The 24,636-nt window shown below is 46.8% G+C and overlaps 1 protein-coding gene across 1 annotated transcript in view; it reads left to right on the top strand.

Moving 5' to 3' along the window:
* Positions 1-500: 500 nt before the first annotated feature.
* Positions 501-24,636, top strand: part of LOC140483251 (nesprin-1-like) — a 585,321-nt gene continuing 561,185 nt past the window's right edge. The window contains exon 1 of the mRNA XM_072581374.1: positions 501-660. Coding sequence (XP_072437475.1) covers positions 594-660 — 67 coding nt within the window. The 5' untranslated portion in view covers positions 501-593. The remainder of the gene's footprint in view (positions 661-24,636) is intronic.

Genomic DNA, 24,636 nt, shown 5'->3' with positions numbered 1-24,636 from the left:
GTTATTTCAAAAATACACTTTATTAAAAAAAACTTTGTATACATATATTTGTCACGAGTGCATTTCGCTTCTGCACCATAGCACACGAAGGAAACAAACAAACATTGGAGTTTGACTCTATACATTAAAACCAAAGGCATCCCTTACATCTATAAGACTATATTGACATGCATGAAGCCACCAGGAGGGTCCGATAACTGAACGGACCCCCCCATTAACCTCAGCGGGAAGAGTGCAGTGGTATTTCCCCACTGCACCTGGGATCTGATACCTGGTACTGCCTTATTCAGTGCAGTGTGTGTGTGTAAGGGGAGGGAGGGGATGTCCTTGCTGCTGATCTGTCAGAGTCGATAATCGGCCGATGTGGATTTCACCCTCTTAAAGAAGGCAAGGACTTACGTTAATACTTGGCGTTTCCTTCCAGAGAGCCGGGGTCATCTGGAAAGCGAGCCTCCTGCAGAAAGGAAGTTCAGACTCCCTGAGTGTTGCAGGGAGCAGGGCTCTCATTGGGTGTCAGACAGCAGTGAGTGACTCAGCCTCAACACTGCTGCTCTGAGCTGAGCTCAAACAACACATACACACAGAGTCTCAGGATGGCGACAGGGAGACAGTATGGGAGATCCCCCCTAGATATCGCCAACGTGATGCAGAAATTGCAAGGTAGGCTTTGCAAATCTCGCTCCCTTTTTTTTTATTTATATACAAAAGAAAAGTATTTGTTTGTCGCAGCAATGGTCATCTGCAGCGTCCCACAGTTTGCAAGCCCCGAGGGGCAGGATGGCTGTCTGTCACACCATCTTCCCATGACTGCAGCATGTTCGTGGCTACAAGTTGCGTTTTATTTTGGATGGTGCAGGCAACTTGTAGCTGAGAATTTGCAACATTGGTGTGACTGCGGTTGCCTTTGGTACTTTACTGAATCGTGATGGTGGAGACTGCAAATCGAGAGTCAATAGAGGTCTGTGCTTCGGATTTGCCGTGAGTTCTGAGCTTTGTGGAGCTTTTTGGCTGAAAGCTACAGGTTTGAGTTTCTGATGGTAAACATGCCTTGTTAGCACGGATCTTCAGAACCATTGCTGCAGTGTTAGGAGTCAAGGACACGCGGTACACAGTTGGACGGGAGATATTGACGCCTCACCTTCAACACTGGTTGTTAAGGATGCCAGAGAATAGCTGGACTCTGAAACCGAGATTGCGTTTGAAAGGGCGTCTTATTTTCTCTAAAAGGTGTTTACTGGCGTTTCCAAGGGACCCGTTCCGAGTGCAGAGCGCTGCACACAAAAGCTGGACACCTGAAATGAAAGCAGAAAACGCTGGCAATAACCAGCAGATCTGGTAGCCAATGTGCAGAGAGAGAGAGAGAGAGAGTGCGAAAACAGTTAACGTTTCAGTTCAATGAGCTTTCCTCAGGACTTCTGAGAAACTAAAATAACGCAGAGCAAGGCATGTCTAACAGCCAAGAGTAATGAGCTGGGTACAGGATTGTGGCAGGCTGGAAGAATGCACAGCAATGGGATTAGTTTTACACTGATCTAGGACTATAACCTAGAAAGTCTGGTAGTAAAGGATGCAACAGGAACCAATTAGATTAGATTTCCTACAGTGCGGAAACAGACCCATCGGCCCAATCAGTCCCCACTGACCCATTTCCCTCAGACTAATGCACCTAACACTATGGGCAATTTAGCCTGGCTAATTCATCTGACCCGCACATCTTTGGACTGTGGGAGGAAGCCAGAGCACCCAGAGAAAACCCACTCAGACATGGGGAGAATGTGCAAACTTCACACAGACAGTCACCTGAGGCTGGAATCGAACCTGGGACCCTGGTGCTGTGAGGCAGCAGTGCTAACCACTGAGGCACCGTGCCACCCATCCCACAATCTACAGATCGGAAGTCAGACGTGTTACCCATTGCGCCACTGGCCCAACATGCTTGCACGGTTTTATTTGTGGAGTTATGCATCACCCACATGCACCCCCTCAACTCACAACTGCAGTTTCAGTCAAACACAAGTGAAGGTTATTGCCCAATACCTGTAGAGAATGAAACACTCACACCCAACATACACACACACACACACACACATGCACCCAGAACACACTCACACTTGACACTTACAATGCACATATACATACACCTGACACATACAATGCACATATACTCACACCTGACACATACAATATACAAACACTCACACCTGACACATACAATGCACATATACATAAACCTGACACATACAAGGCACGTATACTCACATCCAAGCCAACACACTGCTAGCAGAGACACCCAAATATCCAATACACACACTTGCACACAGCACCCTTACACCTGGCCAGCATTCAGACCCGGTGTGTACATGTGCATGCATCAACGCACACATGCATTCAGCACATGTGTCATGTGCACACCATAGGAGCAGCCAATTTCCTTAACCGAGCACTACATGCAGTCTCACTGTTGTTTCTGCTGAAGCCCTTTGCCTCAACCAAAACCAGTGTTTGAACCAAGGAATGTCTAGGCTTAACCACCATTCTGTCTGTCGTGTAAGCTTGCCATTATAAAGGATCCAGATGCTACTACGCTTAATTTTCGTTTTAACTGATCAATATTTGATGCTGCACACCATTAATTCTTAATTCTTCCAGACTATAATTAAGCTTCCGCCCTCCCTCGTGTTAATGACACTGGAAAGAAGTGTCACACTCTGAGGGCGGGTGTGTATAATTCAGACCTTGCTCTGCTTTACCAGACAATCTAAAAGGGGAAGCTTTGTAATTACACCATATCTCATACTCCCTTCTCTTCACCTCCTCATTCCGTTGTCGCCTGTCTCCTGTTAAAGACCAGGGCTCCTGCTGAGGCAATAATACACTGACAGAATTGCAGCCACAATGCCAACCTTCAGGGAGGGGGAGGGGGCATGGACACTGAGTGCAGACTATTTGACAACAAGGGGCATCGTCATTGAGCTCCACTTGTTTACCTTCAGCAAGCTTCCATTTTTCACTGAATGTCACTGATCCTCATTTGCAAATACTGGATAATTTTCTTACCTCCCTCTCTGCTGCCCTGGAGATGGGTCAGGTCAACCCAGCCTGGGCAGGAATGGCATCTTGGCTCATAGCATCTTCATAGCCAACTGCCGCCGCGATATTAACCGCCTCAACTTCTCCACCCCTCTCACCCACTCCAACCTCTCACCCTCGGAACATGCAGCCCTCCACTCCCTCCGTTCCAACCCCAACCTCACTATCAAACCAGCAGACAAGGGAGGTGCGGTAGTAGTTTGGCGCACCGACCTTTACACCGTTGAGGCTAAACGCCAGCTCGCGGACACCTCCTCCTACTGCCCCCTTGACCATGACCCCACCTCCCACCACCAAACCATCATCTCCCAGACCATTCATAACCTCATCACCTCAGGGGATCTCCCATCCACCGCCTCCAACCTCATAGTCCCACAACCCCGCACCGCCCGTTTCTACTTCCTGCCCAAATTCCACAAACCTGACTGCCCCAGCCGACCCATTGTCTCAGCCTGCTCCTGCCCCACCGAACTCATCTCTGCATACCTCGACACGGTCCTGTCCCCCTTAGTCCAAGAACTCCCCATCTACGTTCGGGACACCACCCATGCCCTCCACCTCCTCCATGATTTTCGCTTCCCCGGTCCCCAACGCCTTATCTTCACCATGGACATCCAGTCCTGTACACCTCCATCCCCCATCATGAAGGACTCAAAGATCTCCGCTTCTTCCTTTCCCACCGACCCAACCAGTACCCTTCCACTGACACCCTCCTTCGACTGACTGAACTGGTCCTCACTCTGAACAACTTCTCTTTCCAATCCTCCCACTTCTTCCAAACCAAAGGAGTAGCCGTGGGCACCCGCATGGGCCCCAGCTATGCCTGCCTCTTCGTAGGATATGTGGGACAGTCCATCCTCCGCAGCTACACTGGCCCCACACCCCACCTTTTCCTCCGCTACATCGGTGACTGTATCGGCGCTGCCTTGTACTCCCACGAGGAGGTTGAACAGTTCATCCACTTTACTAACACCTTCCACACCGACCTCAAATTCACCTGGACTGTCTCAGACACCTCCCTCCCCTTCCTAGACCTCTCCATTTCTATCTCTGGTGACCGAATCAACACGGACACTTACTATAAACCGACCGATTCCCACAGCTACCTAGACTACACCTCCTCCCACCCTGCCCCCTGTAAAAGCGCCATCCCATATTCCGAATTCCTTCATCTCCGCCACATCTGGTCCCAGGAGGACCAGTTCCAATACTGTACAACCCAGATGGCCTCCTTCTTCAAGGACCGCAATTTCCCCCAGACGTGGTCGATGATGCCCTCCACCGCATCTCCTCCACTTCCCGCTCCTCTGCCCTTGAGCCCCACCCCTCCAACCGCTACCAGGTCAGAACCCCACTGGTCCTCACCTACCACCCCACCAACCTCCATGTACAGCCGTCATTTCCGCCACCTCCAAACAGACCCCACCACCAGGGGTATATTTTTCTTCCCTCCCCTATCAGCGTTCCGAAAAGACCACTCCCTCCGTGACTCCCTCGTCAGGTCCACACCCCCCACCAACCCAACCTCCACTCCCTGCACCTTCCCCTGCAACTGCAAGAAATGCAAAACTTGCGCCCACACCTCCCCCCTTACTTCCCTCCAAGGCCCCAAGGGATCCTTCCATATCCGCCACAAATTCACCTGCACCTCCACACACATCATCTATTGCATCCTCTGCACCCGATGTGGCCTTCTCTGTATTGGGGAGACTGGCCGCCTACTTGCGGAACGTTTCAGAGAACACCTCTGGGACACCCGGACCAACCAACCCAATCACCCCATAGCTCAACACTTCAACTCCCCCTCCCACTCCACCAAAGACATGCAGGTCCTTGGACTCCTCCATCGCCAGACCATGGCAACACGACGGTTGGAGGAAGAGCGCCTCATCTTCCGCCTAGGAACTCTCCAACCACAAAGGACGAACTCAGATTTCTCCAGTTTCCTCATTTCCCCTTCCCCCCACCTTGTCTCAGTCAAATCCCTCGAACTCAGCACCGCCTTCCTAACCTGCAATCTTCTTCCTGACCTCTCCGCCCCCACCCCCTCTCCGGCCTATCACCCTCACCTTAACCTCCTTCCACCTCTCGCATTTCCAACGCCCCTCCCCCAAGTCCCTCCTCCCCTACCTTTTATCTTAGCCTGCTTGGCACACTTTCCTCATTCCTGAAGAAGGGCTGATGCCCGAAACGTCGATTCTCCTGCTCCTTGGATGCTGCCTGACCTGCTGCGCTTTTTCAGCAACACATTTTCAGCTCATAGCATCTTCCCTCTTGAGCCGCCTGGAGTCAGGAGATGTGGTTTGGTTGATAGCAGAACCAACCCCACAGTGCAGCAGCAGCCCATTTGGCATCAATTCCACACTGACCCTCTGAAGAGTATCCCACCATATCCCTGTAACCCTGTATTTCCCATAAGTAATTCATCTAGCGAGCACATCTTTGGACTGTGGGATGAAAGCGGGGCACCCAAAGAAGAGAATGTGCAAACGCGTCACAGACAATCACCTGAGGTTGGAAAAAGAACCCAGGTCCCTAGCCACTGTGCCACCCCCAGAAGATTTGCCTTGCGCTACCACAGTTGGGAATGTTAACTCTTTGACCCCTCCCATTTCAGAGCAGAGGATGATTTGGACATAAATCTCAGAGTAATGGAGATGATCATTTACATTACTTCCTGCCTCTGTCAATGAAAAATGAGTGCGAGCTTAAATCGATCCCCTGACTCCACCTTTCCTGTAGTGCAGAGGTTCAGAGATTACCAGTGCTTGTGATCACTGCCCAATCCTGTTCAGTTAAAGTTTATTTGAACACAAATCCCCACTCTCTGCAGCTTGTTAATTCACATTCTGGAATTCTGAAGATAAAAACAGTTGATGTTTGCAAAAGTGCTGCTATGATTCAATCATTACTCAATATCCATTTTGTCAGTTGCTTGTTCCTTCTTCTTTTGAGATGAGTAGATTTATTATCATAACCCTCTATTTCCTTTTCTCTAATATGCATATCTAACCTCCCCCTTAAAATAACTCAAATTTTTGTGCTTCAGCCTGGTGGCATGGTCCACAATCTCTCTTTGGGTAAAGATGTTTAATCCTGAATTCCCTATCAGGTTTGTTTTAATACATTTTTCATTCACAGGGTGAGGGTGTCACTGGCTAGAATGGCATTTATTGCCCTTCTGTAATTGCCCACAGGGCAGTGAGGGGTTAATCACATTGCTGTGGGTCTGGAGTTGCATGTAGGCCAGACCAGGTTAGGTCTTCCCGAAAGGACATTAGCGAGCCAGAAAGGTTTTTCCCAGCATGATCATCTCTTAATCAGACTGTTAATTCCGCATTTTTATTGAATCCTCCAAAGCAGGATTTGAACTCATGTCCCCAAAGCACTACCTGGACCAACAGTACAGCGATAACACCACTAGGCCATCGCCTCCCATCTTTCTTGGTGGCTGCCTCATTCTGAGCTCTGTGGTAAGAGGTTTTCCTGAGCCACAGACAATCCATTCTCAACTAAGTGACAGTTCCCTCAGAGGAACTCTTGCCAGTTGGAACTTGGCTCTATGAAACCACGTGATCTTTCCGATTTGTGTAATGTGCCTAGATTGTGGCCATCTGTTCGCCCAGTGTTGAGGGATGGACCTAGCCTACACTGTTGCCAGTGCCTGTCACCAGGCTATATTCTGAGAGACACAGAGAGAGAGAGAGGGGGAGAGCGAGTGTTGCTGAGAGAGACCTTGGAGTGCAGATTCATTGTTCCTTGAAAGTAGAGTTGCAGGTAGATAGGATAGTGAAGAAGGCATTTGGTATGCTTTCCTTTATTGGTCAGGGTATAGAGTACAGGAGTTGTGAGGTCATGTTGCAGCTGTACAGGACATTGGTTAGGCCACTGTTGGAATATTGCATGCAATTCTGGTCTCCTTCCTATCAGAAAGATGTTGTGAAACTTGAAAGGGTTCAGGAAATATTGACAAGGATGTTGCCAGGGTTGGAGGATTTGAGCTATAGGGAGAGGTTGAACAGGCTGGAGCTGTTTTCCCTAGAGCGCAGAGGCTGAGGGGTGACCTTATAGAGGTTTATAAAATCATGAGGGGTATGGATAGGATAAATAGACAAAGTCTATTCCCTGAGGTGAGGGAGTCCAGAACTAGAGGGCATAGGTTTAGGGTGAGAGGGAAAGTATATGAAAGAGACCTAAGGGGCAACTTTTTCACGCAGAGGTTGGTGTGTGTATGGAATGAGCTGCCAGAGGAAGTAGTGGAGGCCGGTACAATTACAGCATTTAAAAGGCATTTGGATGGGTATATGATTAGGAAGGGTTTGGAGGGATGTGGGCCAGGTGCTGGCAGGTGGGACTAGATTGGGTTGGGATATCTGGTTGGCATGGACGGGTTGGACCGAAGGATCTGTTTCCACGCTGTACATCTCTATGACTATGGATTGGTGGTGCTGGAAGAGCACAGCAGTTCAGACAGCATCCTGAACTGCTGTGCTCTTCCAGCACCACTAATCCAGAATCTGGTTTCCAGCATCTGCAGTCATTGTTTTTACCTTTTTATCTCTATGACTATGACTCTATGGAGATGGAGATTATTAAAAAGTCCTCAACTCTGCATTGAAAGGAGGGACACCAGAGGAGGAGTTAAAGAGGAATGACAAATGTAGACATTTGGCCTATTGAAGTGTCCAAAGTAATAACGGGAAGTAAGGTTGATTGATCACCATCCTGGGAGATTGAGCAGTCTGAGATTCAAGTGGAGATCAATGATCAAGTGACAGACACTCTGCTCACCCTATTTTCTCTTGCAAAACGAGAGCTGAGGGGTGATCTGTAGCATCACAGAGTAGGTAGAGCACAGAGGGAGGCCATAGAGCCCACCCTGTTCACATTGGCTTCCTGCAGGATCAGCTCAGTTTACCTATTCTGTTGAGGTTTCTTTGGAACTTATGAAAGATTTCGATAGCATGCATCCCAGGTAGATGTCTCTTCTCATTGCAGGCCACCGGTAGAGGCAGCCAACGAGAAAGCCGATAGAGAATTCAGGATAAAACGTCTTTACCAAAACAGTGAGAGAATGTGCAACATGCCACCAGAGGAAGCAAAAAGGGTGTACATTTTTAAGACGAAATTAAATACAGATAGAGAATGTGCAAACGCTACATGGACAGTCACCTGAGAGTGGAATTGAACCCTGGTACCTGGTGCTGTGAGGTAGCAGTGCTAACCACTGAGCCACCACGCTGACCCTAATGGCTTAATGCATTTGCTGTTCAAAACAATTTCATTAATGATCATCGAATAATAATGACATTATTAATAAATATTTATAAATTGCCCGGTTTCTTGGCCTCCCTGGGCCTGTGCTTGACGTGGGGTGGGGAGTTGGGGTCAGGAAACATCCCCTGGAACCATCCCACTTCCACATTGGTTTGGCAGAGGTGGGGTATGGGTGGCAAGCGGTGGGTGGGAAGGAGGGGGTGGACGTGGCAATGGGTCACCAATGGGTCACCAAAAGGTCGCTAACGGTCACCTAAGGCCCACCAAGAGCCGATGGGGATTGTCCAGTCACCTACCAGGTACCCACAGGCTTCTGTGGCTGGGTTAATTGTTCGAAGGGGACTCCTGACCCGTGCCCAACAACAGTTGCCATTCACTCTGAAGAGGGGTCTTCTCTCTAACCCCTTCCTAAATACTCCCTCAAACCCCCACCCCCACCCCTCCCACCTCCCTCATGGTCTGTCTGCGAAAAATGTTTTTCAATTGAGGTTGAAAAGCATTGGAGATGGGATACCTCTATTTTGGAACCCCCCCCCTCTTATTTACCTATGATCACAGTCTGTGCCTCCTTTTGAGGCAGAAGTCTCTGATTGGCCATTTAGCTTCGACAGCCCCACCTATCAACCTTTATTAAATGGTGAGCCTGACCTCTGATCATTGATAGGCCAATGCAGTCGTTAGATGTGGGTATCCCTGGCTGACCAGCATTTATTGCCCAACCCTAGTTGCCCTTGAGCAGGTGTTGGTGATCTACTTCCTGTATCACTGCTGTCCATGTTGTGTATATTGACTTACAATGCTGTTATGGAGGGATTTCCAAGATCTTGACCCAGTGACATGGAATGAATAACGGTATATTTTCAAGTCAGGATGGTGAGTGACTTGGAGGGGAACTTCGAGGGGATAGTGTTCAGATGTATCTGCTGCTCTTGTACTTCTAGATGTAAGTGGTAATGGGTTTAGAATGTGCTGTCTAAGGGTCTTTGGTGATTTTCTGCAGTACACCTTGTACGCATTGATGCAATTTCATGTCAGAGGTAGAGGGAGTGGGTGCTTGTGGATGTGGTGCCAGTCAAGCGGGCTACTTTGCCCTGGATGGTATCAACTGCCTGAACGTTGTTGAGGCTACCCTGATCCAGGGGGGTATTCCATCACACTCCTGACTTGTGCCTTGTCGATGGTGAACAGGCTGCAGGGAGTCAGGAGGTGAGTTACTCGCTACAGGATTCCTAGCCTCTGACCTGCTGTGCTTGCCATGTATTTTAGATGGTGAGTCTAGTTCGGTTTCTGGTCAATGGGTGACCTCCTGGATGTTGATGGTGGGGGATTCAGTGAAAGTAACACCATTGAATATCAAGATGCAATGATTAGATTCTCTTGCTAGAGATAGTCATTGCCTGGCACTTGCATGGCATTAATAATACTTGCCACTGTCAGCCCAAATCTGGATCTTGTCCGAGTCTTATTATATTTGGGCATGGAACTGCCTCAGTATCTGAGGAATTGTGAATGATGTTGAACATTGTGCAATCATCAGCAAACATCTCTAATTTGGATGTTATGATGGAGGAAGGTCATTGATAGAGCAGCTGAAGGTAGTTTTTCCCTGGACACTGCCCTGAGGCCCAGTTCAAGCTCCACCTGTTCCAGAGGTGTGTAGTAACATTTCTGAGCAAGTGGACTTGATATTATAGACCTCGAGGAGCTCCTGCAGAGGTGTACTGGAGCTGAGATGACTGACCTCCAACAACCACGACCATCTTCCTATGTGCCAGATATGACTCCAAACAGGGGAGAGTTTGCCCTCTGATACCCATCGATCCAGTTTTTCCAGAGCTTCATGACGCCACACTTGGTCAAAGGCAGCCTTGATGTTGAGGGCTGTCATTCTCACCTCTCCTCAGGAATTCCGCTCTTTTGTCCCTGTTTGAACCAAGGCTGTAATGAGGTCAGGAGCTGAGTGGTCCTGGCGGAACCCAAACTGGGCCTCACTGAGCAGATTATTGCTGCTTGATAGCACTGTTGATGACACCTTCTATCACTTTACTGATGATTGAGAGTGGACTGATGGGGCAGTAAATGGCTGGGTTGGATTTGTCCTGCTTTTCGTGTACAGGACATATCTGGGCAGTTTTCCATATTATTAGATTAGATTAGATTACTTACAGTGTGGAAACAGGCCCTTCGGCCCAACAAGTCCACACCGCCCCGCCGAAGCGTAACCCACCCATACCCCTACATCTACATTTACCCCTTACCTAACACTATGGGCAATTTAGCATGGCCAATTCACCTGGCCTGCACATCTTTGGACTGTGGGAGGAAACCGGAGCACCCGGAGGAAACCCACGCAGACACGGGGAGAACGTGCAAACTCCACACAGTCAGTCGCCTGAGGCGGGAAATGAACCCGGGTCTCAGGCGCTGTGAGGCAGCAGTGCTAACCACTGTGCCACCGTGCCGCCCACAATTATATATTATCCCAGTGAATAGTTTGATTTTCCCACCATTCACAATGGGAGGTGGCAGAACTTAACTCTAATTTGTTGGTTCTGGGAATGCTTAGCTCTGTCTATCACTTAGTTTATGCTGTTTGGCACACAAGTCGTCCTTTGTTGTATATCCACTAATTGACACCTCATCTTCAGGTGTGCCCAGTTCTGCTCCTGGCATGTTGTCCTGCTGTCTCCAGGTTAAACTCCTGGTTTGATGATAATGGTAGAGTAAGGAGCACAAGGTCGCAGATTGTGCTGGAGTACGATTCTGTTGTTGCTGATAGCTCACGGTGCCTCATGGTTGCTCAGTCTTGAGTTGCTAGATCTATTTGAGGTCTCTTCCACTTAGCACGGCGATCATGCCACGCAACGCAATGTGAAAATGGGATTTTGACAATGCAGTTTTAACTCTGACCGATACCGATATATTCACCTGTGGCCAGCGGACTGGTGGGGATGAGGTCTCTTACATTTTGCCTCTCATCAGTTCCCTCACCACCTACCTCAGAGCCACTTTAGCAGCTACGTCCTTTAGGACCTGCTCAGTTAGTAGTGGTATTGCTGAACCTTCCTTGGTGATAGACATGGAAGCCTCCCATCCCAGAGTATATTCCACACCCTTGCCACCTTCAGTGCCTCCTCAAATGATATTCATCACTCCATCAGTTGAGGGGGATGTGGTACATGGTAATCAGCAGGAGGTTTCCTCGTTCAGTGTTCAACCAGATTTGATGAGACTTCTTGGAGTTCAAAGTCGCTGTTGAGGACTCCCAGGTAACTCCTTCCCGACTATAAAGCATCATGCTGCCATCTTTGGCCCACCAGTGGGACAGAAGACTGATTTTGTTCGATTATTGATTCCAGATTTTATTGAATTCGAATTCCATTTGCCCTGGTGGGATTTGAACACAGGCCCCCAAGGACATAACCTCGGTATTTTGGATGACTAGTCTGGTGACAATGACGCCCCAAAGCCCAACCCTGTGTCAATATTGAGTGACTGTTTCTCACACACAGTGCAGGCCTCTGACCCATATTTGAACCTGATGTCAGAGTTCAGAAGCCGACAGGAACAGCAGTATGGGTTTGTAGATGGTTGGAAAAACAGAAAGCAGAGAGAATGAGGAAATGCAGATGTTGTTTACCTTGGCACAGCTCCCGGCATTCCCAAGAGATTTCTCTTGATCTCTGGAGATATAAGTGATGTATCAGACATGGGAAGATCCTAGTTGGCAGAGGTTGGGGCCTTTCATAGGGAAGACAGGAGAGAGATGGAAGAGGCATGACATCAGTTCAGCTAGGATATCAGTGCCTGGTTGTAACTCTGAATGCTCGTGTGAGACCTAAATATCAATAGCTGTGCTCACTAAAGCAGAGGCTAGCAGCTAGTTAACAGAAGTGTTTAAAATTCTGAGAGGTTTGGAAAATTAAACTAGTGGCAGATTTTTTTTCCATTGGACCACTGGCTTAGCATATGGACATTTAACCCTAACACATGTCCCATCACTTATTAAGGTCATGACTAGTTGATGGATCTATAACGAGGGGCACACACTATGGTATGTCGCTATTTGAATGGAAGGATGAGATCAGATCCTTAGACAGCACCTTCCAAACCCACGACCACTTCCATCTAGAAGGACAAGGGCAGCAGGTACTTGGGAACACCACCACCTGCAAGTACCCCTCCAAGCCACTCACCACCCTGACTTGGAAATATACCGCCATTCCTTCAGTCATTGGATCAAAATCCTGGAATTCCTTCCCCACCGGCATTGTGGGTCAACCCACAGCACATGGACGGCAGCGGTTCAAGAAGGCAGCTCACCACCACCTTCTCAAGGGGCAACTAGGGATGGGCAATAAATGCTGGGCCCAGCCAGTGAAGCTCAAGTCCCACAAAGGAATAAAAAAAAGTAGATCATCTTTGAGCAGCTACCATTGTAGAAGCAACATCACTGCATGGAATCTCGCAGTTTCAGAATAACCTACTGCTTAATAACCAACTGGAGAGTTTCAGTGAGATTTGTAAACAGCAGATTTCTGGTCGACTGACTTAAAGGAGTTAGTGAGCAAGCAGTTAAAAAAGGGTGCAATGAATTTGATGTATTTGTTATTCAGAAACATTGACCTGGTTGCCACGAGGTGGCCTTGTGAGTATTAGGATCTGTACACTAAGGATGAAGACTTGGTTTTATTGGCAACATTGGGGCTAGGATTTGTGCCGGTCTAAAAGTTCTCGAGCTCCCACCCTGCCTTATGAATCAGTTTTGTCCAGGTGAAAAGGTGCACTGCAGCCTTCTCAAAGTGACTGGGTATGTCCTGAGATAATGAACAAACTGCAATTGAAGTCTGTGGCACATTTCTCTAATTAACACTCCACCTCTCCATTCTATTGTTCCCATCCAGGAATTCAGTTATAATTTACGGGATCTTGAAGGTTTCTTTATTCTTCTGGGACCAAACCAAGGGTGTGCCACAGCTCTCAGGAATTCACTTTGATTCTCCACAGCCTGGGTGGCATGGTGGCACAGTGGTTAGCCCTGTTGCCTCACAGCGCCAGAGACCCGGGTTCAATACCTGCCTCGGGCATCCATCGGTGTGGAGTTTGCACATTCTCCCCTTGTCTGTGCGGGTTTGCTCCGGTTTCCTCCCACAGTCCAAAAATGTGCAAGTTAGGTGAATTGCCCCTAGTGTTGGGTGAAATGTAGGGGACTGGTCTGGGTGGGTTTGCGCTTCGGTGGGTCGGTGTGGACTTGTTGGGCTGAAGGGCCTGTTTCCACACTGTAAGTAATCTAATAAAATATGTATCCCTGCTCTTCTCTGAGGAGTGAAATTTCTTGAGGTCCTTCCACTGACATCCAGCCAAGCTGTCCTTCTAGCACCTCACCATCATGGACATCCATCAAGCAGGAGTCTCACTGCACTCTTGGTTAGTGCCCTTAAACCAGAACAAAAGTCTTGGTATCTGAAAGCTCTCTGCTCCTGGTCACCTTATGGCAGCTTTCTCTCTTTCAGCTCCCTGGTGCCAATTGCCTGCCTCTGTGAAAACATTCAGAGAGATAAATCCAAAACAAAAGGCCTTCTCCCTGCATAACCTATTGCAATAGAAACTTGGCAAAGCTTGGATGTTATAGATAGAGATCCAAACCAATTATCTCATCTTAAAACATGCCTTTGATTCAAAGGCTAACAAGTAATTTAAACTCCTTCTGGAGATAGCTATCGACATCCTATCTCTAAGATAGAGAGAACAAGCTCAAAGTTAGCAACTTTGACACTTCCACCTCTGACATCTTTAAATGGACCAGTCTCTGAACTTTTTTTAGGTTATCCGCATCTCAACCCAGTGGCTTCCATTTAAAAATTGCAATCGCCAAATTAAATTTATGTTCTGATAACAAATGACACATGAAATTAGACATTTCACAGTAGAGATCACTTAAGTGACGGGGGAAGTAAAACAGCCAATTTATACACAGTAGGGTTCCAGCAAGTAACAATGTAAATCAATTCCTGGGGATATAGATTGAGATTGAGGGCGCGGCTTTGGTTGCATGAATGGAGCACTTCCTGCCCTTCAGTAGATTGCAGTATTGTACCTTACACATCAATTTCACCAGTCAGTGCATTCTCTTTTTCAGTATTTCAGTTGAAAGCCACCTGTGATAATGAGGCACTCCCTCAGCACTGCTTGGGCACAGCAGCCAAGACGGAATGTCCATGTCCATGGAGTTGACTCACAAATAAGTGTATTCCCCGCTGAGCCAACGCTGACACTGAAGCTTATATTTCATTTCCTTCCATTGTGAGGATACATTTAACAACTGAATCAGCAGACTCACAGAAGGACTGGGATTGGGTTCAAATCCATGAAATTGTATGGAGGATGTAGAAACAGAAGTCAGCCACTTTGCCCTTTGAGTGGCCCTCACCGTTCAATAAGGTCATGGTTGATCTGGTTGTGTTCTCATCTCTTTTCTGTCGGTACCCTGTGACCTTTGACATCCTTCTCCCTTGTCCGTAAACAATCTATCACTCAGCCTTGACTAAATTTAAAGAGCCAACCTCCACTACCTTCTGGGGAGAAGAATTGCCACACTCATAACAACTCTCCGAGGGAACAAAAATCCTCCCCATTATAAAATAAAACAAAGAACTGCTGGAAATACTTAACAAAGAATAGAAATTGAGGGAGAAACGCAGCAGGTCTGGCAGCTTCTGTGGAGATATAGGGAGAAGGTGAGGACTGCAGATGCTGGAGAGTCAGAGTTGAAAAGTGTGGCACTGGGAAAGCACAGCAGGTCAGGCAGCATCCAAGGATCAGGAGAATTGATGTTTCAGGCATAAGGCCTTCATCAAGGAACATCTCTAGGAAACATGCACCAAACAACCCCACCGCCCTCGGCCACAGGGTGGTGGGGTTTATTTAGTACATGTTTCCCCCTCCCACTCCCCCAAGTTCATGCAAGTCCTGGGCGCCGTCCAATGCCAAATCCAAGCCATGCGTCAACTGGAGGAAGAACGCCTCATGTTCTGCCTCGGGATCTGCCAACCACACGGGATCCGCCAACCACATGGCATCCACATCGTCTTCACCAGTTTTCAAACCTCTCCCTGATTCCTGATGAATTCCTGTTGAAGGCCTTTTGCCTGAAACATTGATTTTCCTGCTGCTCGGATGCTGTCTGACCTGCTGTCCTTTTCCAGCACTGCTCTAACCTTGACATTCAGTACCGAGACCTATCGTGATATCTGAATATGCTGTAACTAAAGTATAACAATGATGCCCCTTCCATTACGTCTCTATTGCTTATTGTGTGTTTTTACACTGATTTTAGGGACTGTGTTAATATTTTTACGTAGATATTTTGAGGGATGTTAATGTCTCGAAGTTTCGCTTGATCAGAGTTTATTGCAATTTGGCAAACCTTTTGATTATCTGGAATATTAGATCAATGGGCACACTGCTGGTCTTATAGGTGCTGGTTAATAAAAACGTTCGCTGTAACATCATCTGATTATCCACCCTAGGCAACCCTGTCAAGACCATGTATATTTCAATAGGACCACCTTCTATCTTTCTTCCTAATAGCTGTGAGTCAAATCTTTGCTGGATTGTAAATGTTACTTTTAGCTATAGGCATGGCCCTGTATGGGTAGGTTGGAAGGAAAATTAGCTAAATTTATGATAATTGGCCTCTTGTCCTTGGTCTGTGGTGGGAGCAGTGGGATACTTGAGCAAATCCAAATGGATTACTAAACAAAGCCTGGCTATTTAAACCAATTAGGCATGGATGACAGGGCAAATTTAACGTGTGACATTCAGAATTTAAATCCGACACACAGATTTAAAACTGTGACTGCTATAAAGTACAGTGTGACAGATTCTGTGAGCAGACCTTTAATTATGTAGGTAGTTAGACAGGCAAACAACATGGGAGTCTGTTCAATGTTACACCCATCCATTGAAATAGACTGAAAGCTGGGCAGCGACTGCTACAACTGTGTGATCCTGTCCTCTCAATGCTGTGCTCAGGCTGTTCTTTACAGAACACAATAGCAGCGACACCAGCCCATATTTAAGGTCCACAGGCTCATCTTAGGACCCTTTCGGCACCCAAATCCAGAATGCGGACACACACGGTGGGCACCGGTTTCGAAAACAATGCCACTGTCCACTCGAAGATGTTCGAGAGAATCCCCTTCCCCCTCAATTCATGACCATGACAGTGAATGAACTTTGCAAGGGATTGTCTCAGATAGACAGTGACAGAGCCCGAAGGCTACGCGGTAATCAGTGGACAGTGCTGGATTCTGTCAGGAACATTGGCATTCCTCTTTGGGCTCAATGCAAGATTGGGAACCCGGAGTTACAAAATCTTAATAAAAAAGCCATCACGATAGCGGACTCTCAGTGTCGGGGTGAGGGGTGGGGAAGACTTCTAAAGGATGTCCTGTGGCCATAGACATCTGTTACCTGCACTTTTTGAGGATGGGGTTTTTTTCTTTATTCGTACATGGGACGAGGGGGTCGCTGGCTAGGCCAGCATTTGTTGCCCATCCCTAATTACCCAGAGGGCAGTTAAGAGCCAACCACATTGCTGGGGGTCTGGAGTCACATGTAGGCCCGACCAGGATGGCAGTTCCTTCCCTAAATGACATTTGTGAACCAGATGGGTTTTTCCAACAATTGACAGTGGATTCATGGTCATCATTAGACTCTTAATTCCAGATTTTCTTTTGATTGAATTCAAATTCCACCATCTGCTGGAACATTAACTGGGTCTCTGGATTAACAGTCCAGCAATAGTACTACTAGGCCACTGCCTCCACTTAAGTTGGTACTGGCTAGCTCCATTCTCACAAGGCCTTTGCACTTCCATAGTCAATCCCAAGGATCCCATTGGCGTCACCCATTTTTCTTTGGGATGTTATCGAGTGTATTTACATACTCGCTGCTGCTGTGAGGCAGTTGGGGGCTGTCTCCAGCAGGATTGTGTGAGGGGGACTGGGAAACTGAGGGAACCTCCCCTCCCACCTTGAGTCTTAAGGAAATGGCTTTGATTCAGATTCTTGTCCGTCATGAGCTGCGGCTCTCTAGAGCCATCACTTAGTTAATCCCATGCCCCGGCACACCAGAATTTACTGGATCATGAGCCAATTAATGGGCTTACAGGATGACTCAATGACTGTGTCAATCCTTAAAGCCCATTAGAAGCAGGGAATGGGACATTTACTTCACGAAAACTCCAAAAAGGAATGGCCAATGGGTGTTTTCAAACAGATTGCTCCACAATAAGTTGTTTTCTCCTGCCTTTTCCTTTTAGTCATGTGATGTGACTGGCCAGACCAGCATTCATTACCCACCCCAAGAAGGCAGTTAGGAGTCAACCACATTGCTGTGGGTCTGGAGTCACATGGAGATGAGAAAAGGATTTTCTTTCCTAAGTTCCATCAATTCATGGTCATCAGTAGACACTTAGTTCCAGATCTGCTCAGTTCCCAGGTGGTATGGTGGCTCAGTGGTTAGCACTTCTGCTTCACAGTGTCCGGGACATGGGTTCAATTCCAGCCTTGGGTGACTGTCTGTGTAGAATTTGTGTGTCTGCGTGGGTTTCCTCTGGGTAATTCCAGTTGAAAATGTGTTGCTGGAAAAGTGCAGCATCCAAGGAGCAGGAGAATTGACATTTTGGGCATGAGTACTCCAGCCCTTTCCTCTGGGTACTCCAATTTCCTCCCACAATCCAAAGATATGCAGGTTCGGTGGATTGGCCGTGCTGATTGCCCGTACTGTTCAGGGATGTGCAGCTTAGGTAGGCTAGATGCCATGGGAAATGCAGGATTACAGGGATAGGCTAAAGGGGATGCTGTTTGCAGGGGCTGAATGGCCTGCTTTCATGCTGTAGGGAGTCTATCTCTATGAATCTTTCTTAATGGAATCCACATTCCACATTTCTTTCATGGTAGTGTTATTATCCTAGGTCCCCAGAGATTTCTGGATAACTGGTCCAGTGACAATGCCACTAGGTCATTGCCTCCCTTGTGCACACTTCCACTGACCATCCCATTTGGCTATTAACTATCAGAGGCCAATTTCTCGCTAATGCTAGGAACACACTCAAAGAATGCATTTTACCGATGTGTCTGGGTGAATTGAGTGTACCCTGTGGGGATGAGAGAATCAATTGTATTCCAGCCCCATCTCCCACCTGTGCTCCCTGTCGACATAGATCCTTGATGGATTAGAGTAGATTCCCTACAGTATGGAAATAGGCCCTACGGCCCAACAAGCTCATACCGACCCTCCAAAGAGTAACCTACCCAGACCCATTCCCCTATCCTAGGTTAGCCCCTGACTAATGCACCTAACACTATGGGCAATTTAGCATGGCCAATTCACCTAACCTGCACATTTTTGGACTGTGGAAGGAAACCGGAGCACGCGGAGGAAACCCACGCAGACACGGGGAGAAGATGCAAATTCCACACAGACAGTGGTCCTTGGCTGGAATTGAACTTGGGTCCCTGGCGCTGTGAGGCAGCAGTGCTAACCACTGAGCCACCGTGCTGCCCATAGAAAACAAATTCCATTTGTATAGCACCTTTAATATTCTGGGCATGTCCTGAAGTACTTCACAGCCACCTGTGAAGCCTGTTGTTGTCTACGAAAACGTGACCACCATTTTGTGCACAGCAACCTCCCACAGAATGTAAAAATGGTCATATATAATCTGCCATGAGTGATGTCAGTTGAGGGGATAAACGTTGGCCAGGTTACTGGGATAGCATTCCTGCTGTTCTCTGAGATAGTGCCATGTGATATTTTACCGTTGCAGACAGAGGCTTCAGACAAACACCTCAGCTGAAAGACAGGCAGCTCTGACAGTGCAGCACTCCCCCAGTCCTGCACTGGGAGTGTCAGACTGCTTCACGTCTCTGGAGCAGAACTTTCAAACTACATCCATCTGACTCAGAGGTGAGAGCGTTCGCTCTGCCTATTGGAAGTGGTTTCTGTGCTAGTTCTCTGCTGCTGAGAGCAGACGAGGTGATGGCACCTGTTCGGACGTTGTTAATGTACATACACGTGTCTGGCTAATGAGCTGCTGTCTGTGCCAGTCTCATAATTGTGAAAGTGAGGACCGTAGATGCTTGACATTAGAGTCGAGAGAGTGTTGCTGGAAAAGCACAGCAGGTCGGGCAACATCCGAGGAGCATGAAAATTGACGTTTCGGGCAAATGCTCTTCATCAGGATTCCTGCATGACCTGCTGTGCTTTACCAGCACCACACTCTCGATACCAGACTCATATGTAGGGCGTCAGACTATCCTTCCCTGAAGGGAAGATGTCTAACAGCTGACAGAGGCTATCAAAGGGCCAGGTGTTGCTATGTAAGGGCAGAATGGTGTTGTCAACCTTGCATTTCCCTTCACCCCCTCAGTTTGGTTGGGATTTGCAGCTGCACTGAGTGGGTGACACTGTTTTGGGGTGTCATTCTGGTAGGGATGCCCACAGCAGCCTTCCTGGCCTTTTGTAAAAGATTCGAGGTTCTGGCGTTGTGCTGCCTCGCAATCCGGGGCTGCACCTCTCCAAAAAAAAAGGGCACGGCTCAGGAAAGGGAAACGGCAAGCCGGAAGTGAAATTGGTAGCAGCCAGCTGGGGCAGAAGCCTGCTGGTCTCTGCAGGAAAGGCTCAGAAGAGGCTGTTTGTGTGCAGGCTGAGTACAGACCAGGCTCCCTGCCCTTTTGACACAGCATGGAACTCCGAGCTTCTATGTCGGATGTTAAAGCACAACTCTCAAGTCTCTCTTCGAACCAAGCTACCAAGAAGCACACACCAATACTGGGCACTGTTCTTTGTCCTCAGGGCCCAATACTTTGGCTACAGCTGAATACATCAACTCAGAGAGGTGGAAGGCCAGTTGCAATTACCCTGGCCATTAGCAATTTAACTTCACAGCTTATCTGGAGTTAGAATCATCCCTACAGAGAATCCCTACAGTCTGGAAACAGGCGATTCAGCCCAACAAGTCCACACTGACCCTCTGAAGAGTAACCCACCCAGATCCATTCCCCTACTCTATTACTCTACATTTACCCCTGACTAATGCACCTAACCTACACATCCCTCAACACTATGAACAGTTTCGCATGGCCAATCCACCTAACCTGCACATCTTTGGACTGTGGGAGGAAACCGGAGCACCCAGAGGAAACCCACACAGACACGGGGAGAACATGCAAACTCCAGACAGACAGTTGCCTGAGGCTGGAATCAAACCTGGGTCCCTGGCGCTGCGAGGTAGCAGTGCTAACCACTTTAGGTGAGAAGATTCCCAAACCCTAGTAGGTTTCTGTGAGTAGGAAAGAACTTGCATTTATATGGCACCTTCCAAATCCTCAGGGGTTCTCTCACACTTTACTGCTGATGTAAACACTTCTGCATTAAGTATTCTCAGAAGGAGTCTCATAGAAACCTATCCAACGCTAACATTAGCTGCTGCATTTCCTGCAGTATAACAATGACTACACTTATTTTAAAAAAAGTACCTAATTGGCAGTAAACTATTTAGAGGTGTCCAGCGGTTGTGGAAAGTGCTATACAAATGCAAGTCTTTTTTCACATGAAGTGCATCACACAGTGTGGTGCTGTCACTGTGAGAGCTGCCAGATCCCTTTCAGTGGAGATTGCTGTTTTTATCCTGACCATTCTCCCAGAACTGGATTGTTAATTGCTATTCTCTTTGATTTAGCGACTGGAAAGTTAGTCAGTCAGGAATTTGCATTCAAAAGACAGGAATTAACCCCCTGTTGCTCCAGAGGTTAAGGCCATAATGTCCTGCACACCTTATTTCATAGAATTGTAGAATCCCTACAGTATGGAAACACACCATTTGGCCCATCGAGTCCACACAGACACTCCGAAGAGCATCCCATCCAGACCCATCCCGCCACCCTATCACTATAACCTGCATATCCCTGGACACTATGGGCAATTTAGCATGGGCAATCTACGTAACATGTATATCTTTGGACTGTGGCTGTTTAAGGACTCTGAATTTCTTTATTCTGTACTATAATTTCTCTTTCATCAATGTCTAACGAATCTCGATTTATTTTTGCTCGTCTCCTTTTTCCATACTTGTCCAAACTGTTATATTCTGTTTTTCTTTACGCTGAGTTTACCCTCAAATTCGATTTACTCGGTCTTTATCAATCTCTGTCACACATGGAGGGTATTTGAAACTCTTTCAATCCTCAGGCTTATGGCTTCCCTTGGTAATATAATTCACAACATCTTTCTCAGTGAAGTGTAGGTTATGGTTTTTTAAAAGGTTTACAATTTGTCACTTCTAATCTAATTTATTAATCTATTTTAGGTTTTCAGGCATACATTCAATACTCCCAAACTCAATGTGAAATTCTAATATGTTATTATTGCTGTTTCCCAGAGGATCTCTTATCAATAGAATACAAATTTACCCTTTTCCACAACACAAGTAGCCTGCTCACTGGCTGCTTCTGCAGTGTATTGTGCAAGAAAGTGTGGTGTGGATTCTGAAAACATGTCCTCCAGATTACCTTTGTCAATTAGATTTGACCAGTCCACGGGAAGATTAAAGTCTCACATGATTACTGCATTGCCTTTGTTAAAAGCTGCTTTTAATTCTTATTTAATAGTCTGTCCAACAGTGCAGTTCTTGTCAGGGAGCTTATAAACTTCTCCCACTGACATTTTCTGAAACCCTTGTGGTTCATTATATTCCCCCACATTAATCCTTCTGAAACAAGATCACTTACAGAAGTAAACACTGATCAAAGAACATAATGGAAAACTGTGACGCTGCAAGGTTTTAAATGATGTTTGGGTTTGGGAGTTGCACTTCAATGGGATTGCAAGCAAACCTGATGCATGTGTCTTAAAACCGCACAGTGGAGATTCTGTGACCGCTTGGGGATACACAGGTCAAGACGCAGACTTTCTTTGGCTCTCTAGTGGGATGTACAGAAACATAAATTCATGAGGTCGGTGGTTCATTTGAGAGCAGGGCCCACAGACACACAGGAGATGCAGCAAGACTTGAGTACAGGAGTTGGGAAGTCACATTGCGGCTGTACAGGACATTGGTTAGGCCACTTTGGGAATATTGCGTTCAATTCTGGTCTCCCTGCTACAGGAAAGATGTTGTGAAACTTGAAAGGTTTACAAGGATGTTGCTGGGGTTGGAGGGTTTGAAGTACAGGGAAAGGCTGGGGCTGTTTTCCCTGGAGCGTCGGAGGCTGAGGGGTGACCTCATAGAGGTTTATAAAATCATGAGGGGCTTAGATAGACCGAATAGCCACGGGCTTTTCTCAGGGTAGGGGAGTCCAAAAATAGAGGGCATAGGTTTGAGGTGAGAGGGGAAGATATTAAAGGGACCAAAGGGGCAACTTTTTCACACACAGGTGCATGTGTGGAATGAGCTGCCAGAGGAAATGATGGAGGCTGGTGCAATTCCAACATTTAAAAGGTATCTGGATGGGTATGTGAATTGGACAGGTTTAGAGGAATATGGGCCAAATACTGGCAAATGTGACTAGGTTAATTTAGGATATCTGGTCAGCATGGATAGGTTGGATAGAAGGGTCTGTTTCCATACTGTACAACTCCATGACTCTAGCTTGTCCCACTTGGAAAAATGCACCGAGTCTTGAGCCCCACTATTCCTGGGCTCATCACAAGAGAAAGTGATTTAGTTAATGTACTATAGTCCTCCAATTTACCTTTCTGAAGGATTCAGGTTAACAGAAAACACTGATCAGGTTCCTATAATAAGAAAAGAATAAGAATAAGAAAAAATATAAATAAATAATAGTCTGCAAAACTATGAATTACCAACATATAACTCCAATGGAGGAAACTCTTAACGCGTTATTAAAACTCCTACATGCATATATTAAATTTACACAGCCCATCAAAAAAGTTGGTATTATTGCTGGAGGGAAACACGCTGGGGAAACACAGTTCAATAGCACCAGTCCACAGAATTTGATGAGATGTTCCTTTAGTTCCTGAGAACTTTTCTTCTCCTTTCTCCTTTCTGGATCTTTTCACTTTGTTAGCAGGAGGTGCAGGGCAGTTGGTACACTGATTGTAAAGTCTTTGAGTTACTGCTTAATGACAACAGCTTATAGCAACTGTTGACAGAAGATAACTTACTTTCTTAAGGTTTTAGTACTTTCACTGCAGAGAGATAGAAACGCAGAACCTAGTTTTCAACCATCTGGAGCTTCTGACCCTATATTGTAAACTACCAAACTCTTCAGCTGCCCAGGAACCAATCAGAGAGTTGTTGTCAAGTGATGACTTCCAGTATTCACAACAGGTACAGACCAATCAGCCAACTGCTGCTGGACAGAATCTTTATTATAGGAGCATGGGGAGTTAGCAACAGGAGTAGGCCATCAGCCTCCCGAGCCTGTTCCAACATTCCAGTCATGGGTGACGGTCCCCTACACAGTGAGGGATTCTGGTCCGATATGATCTGTGGCCTAACTCCGTACACCTGCATTTGGCCTATAACCTTTAATTCCTTTGCTTATCAAACATTATCTCAGACATCAAGTTCACAACTAATCCAATGGTAGTCATGATTTAGAGTCACCGGTGTTGGGCTGGGGTCTACAAAGTTAAAAATCACTCAACACCAGGTTATAGTCCAACACATTTAATTGGAACCACTAGCTTTCGGAGCACTACTCCTACAACCACCCGATGAAGGAGCAGTGCTCTGAAAGCTAGTGCTTCCAAATAAACCTGTTGGACTATACCCAGGTGTTGTGTGATTTTTAACTAATCCAACAAACAATGCCATTTGTGGAAGATAATTCCAAACCTCTACCATTCTTTATGTATAGAAGTGCTTCCAAATATCTCTTCTGAACAGTTTGGCCCTAATTCTTAGACTATGTCCCCTAGTTTTGGAATCTCCAATCATTATCTTTATCCAGCCTATCTTTTCCTGTTAATATCTTGAAGACTTTAATCAGCTCATCCTTTAACCTTCTAAATTCTGTAGAAAACAGGCCTAATTTGTGTAATCTGTCCCCATAACTGAACCCCTGAAGTCCAAGTATCATTCTTATAAACCTGCATTGTACTCTGTCCAAGGCCAATACGTTCTTCCTTAGGTGTGGTGCCAGATGTGCTCACAGCATTCCAAGTGGGGCCGAACCAGTGTTTTGTATCACTGCACTCTGACTTCTGTGTCCATATATTCCATACCTCTAGACA

This window comes from Chiloscyllium punctatum, chromosome 11 (assembly GCF_047496795.1).
Source record: "Chiloscyllium punctatum isolate Juve2018m chromosome 11, sChiPun1.3, whole genome shotgun sequence".
In the NCBI taxonomy this organism is placed as follows: Eukaryota; Metazoa; Chordata; class Chondrichthyes; order Orectolobiformes; family Hemiscylliidae; genus Chiloscyllium; species Chiloscyllium punctatum.
The sequence above is the reverse complement of the archived record's forward strand: the minus strand, read 5'-3'. Positions and strand labels throughout refer to the sequence as shown.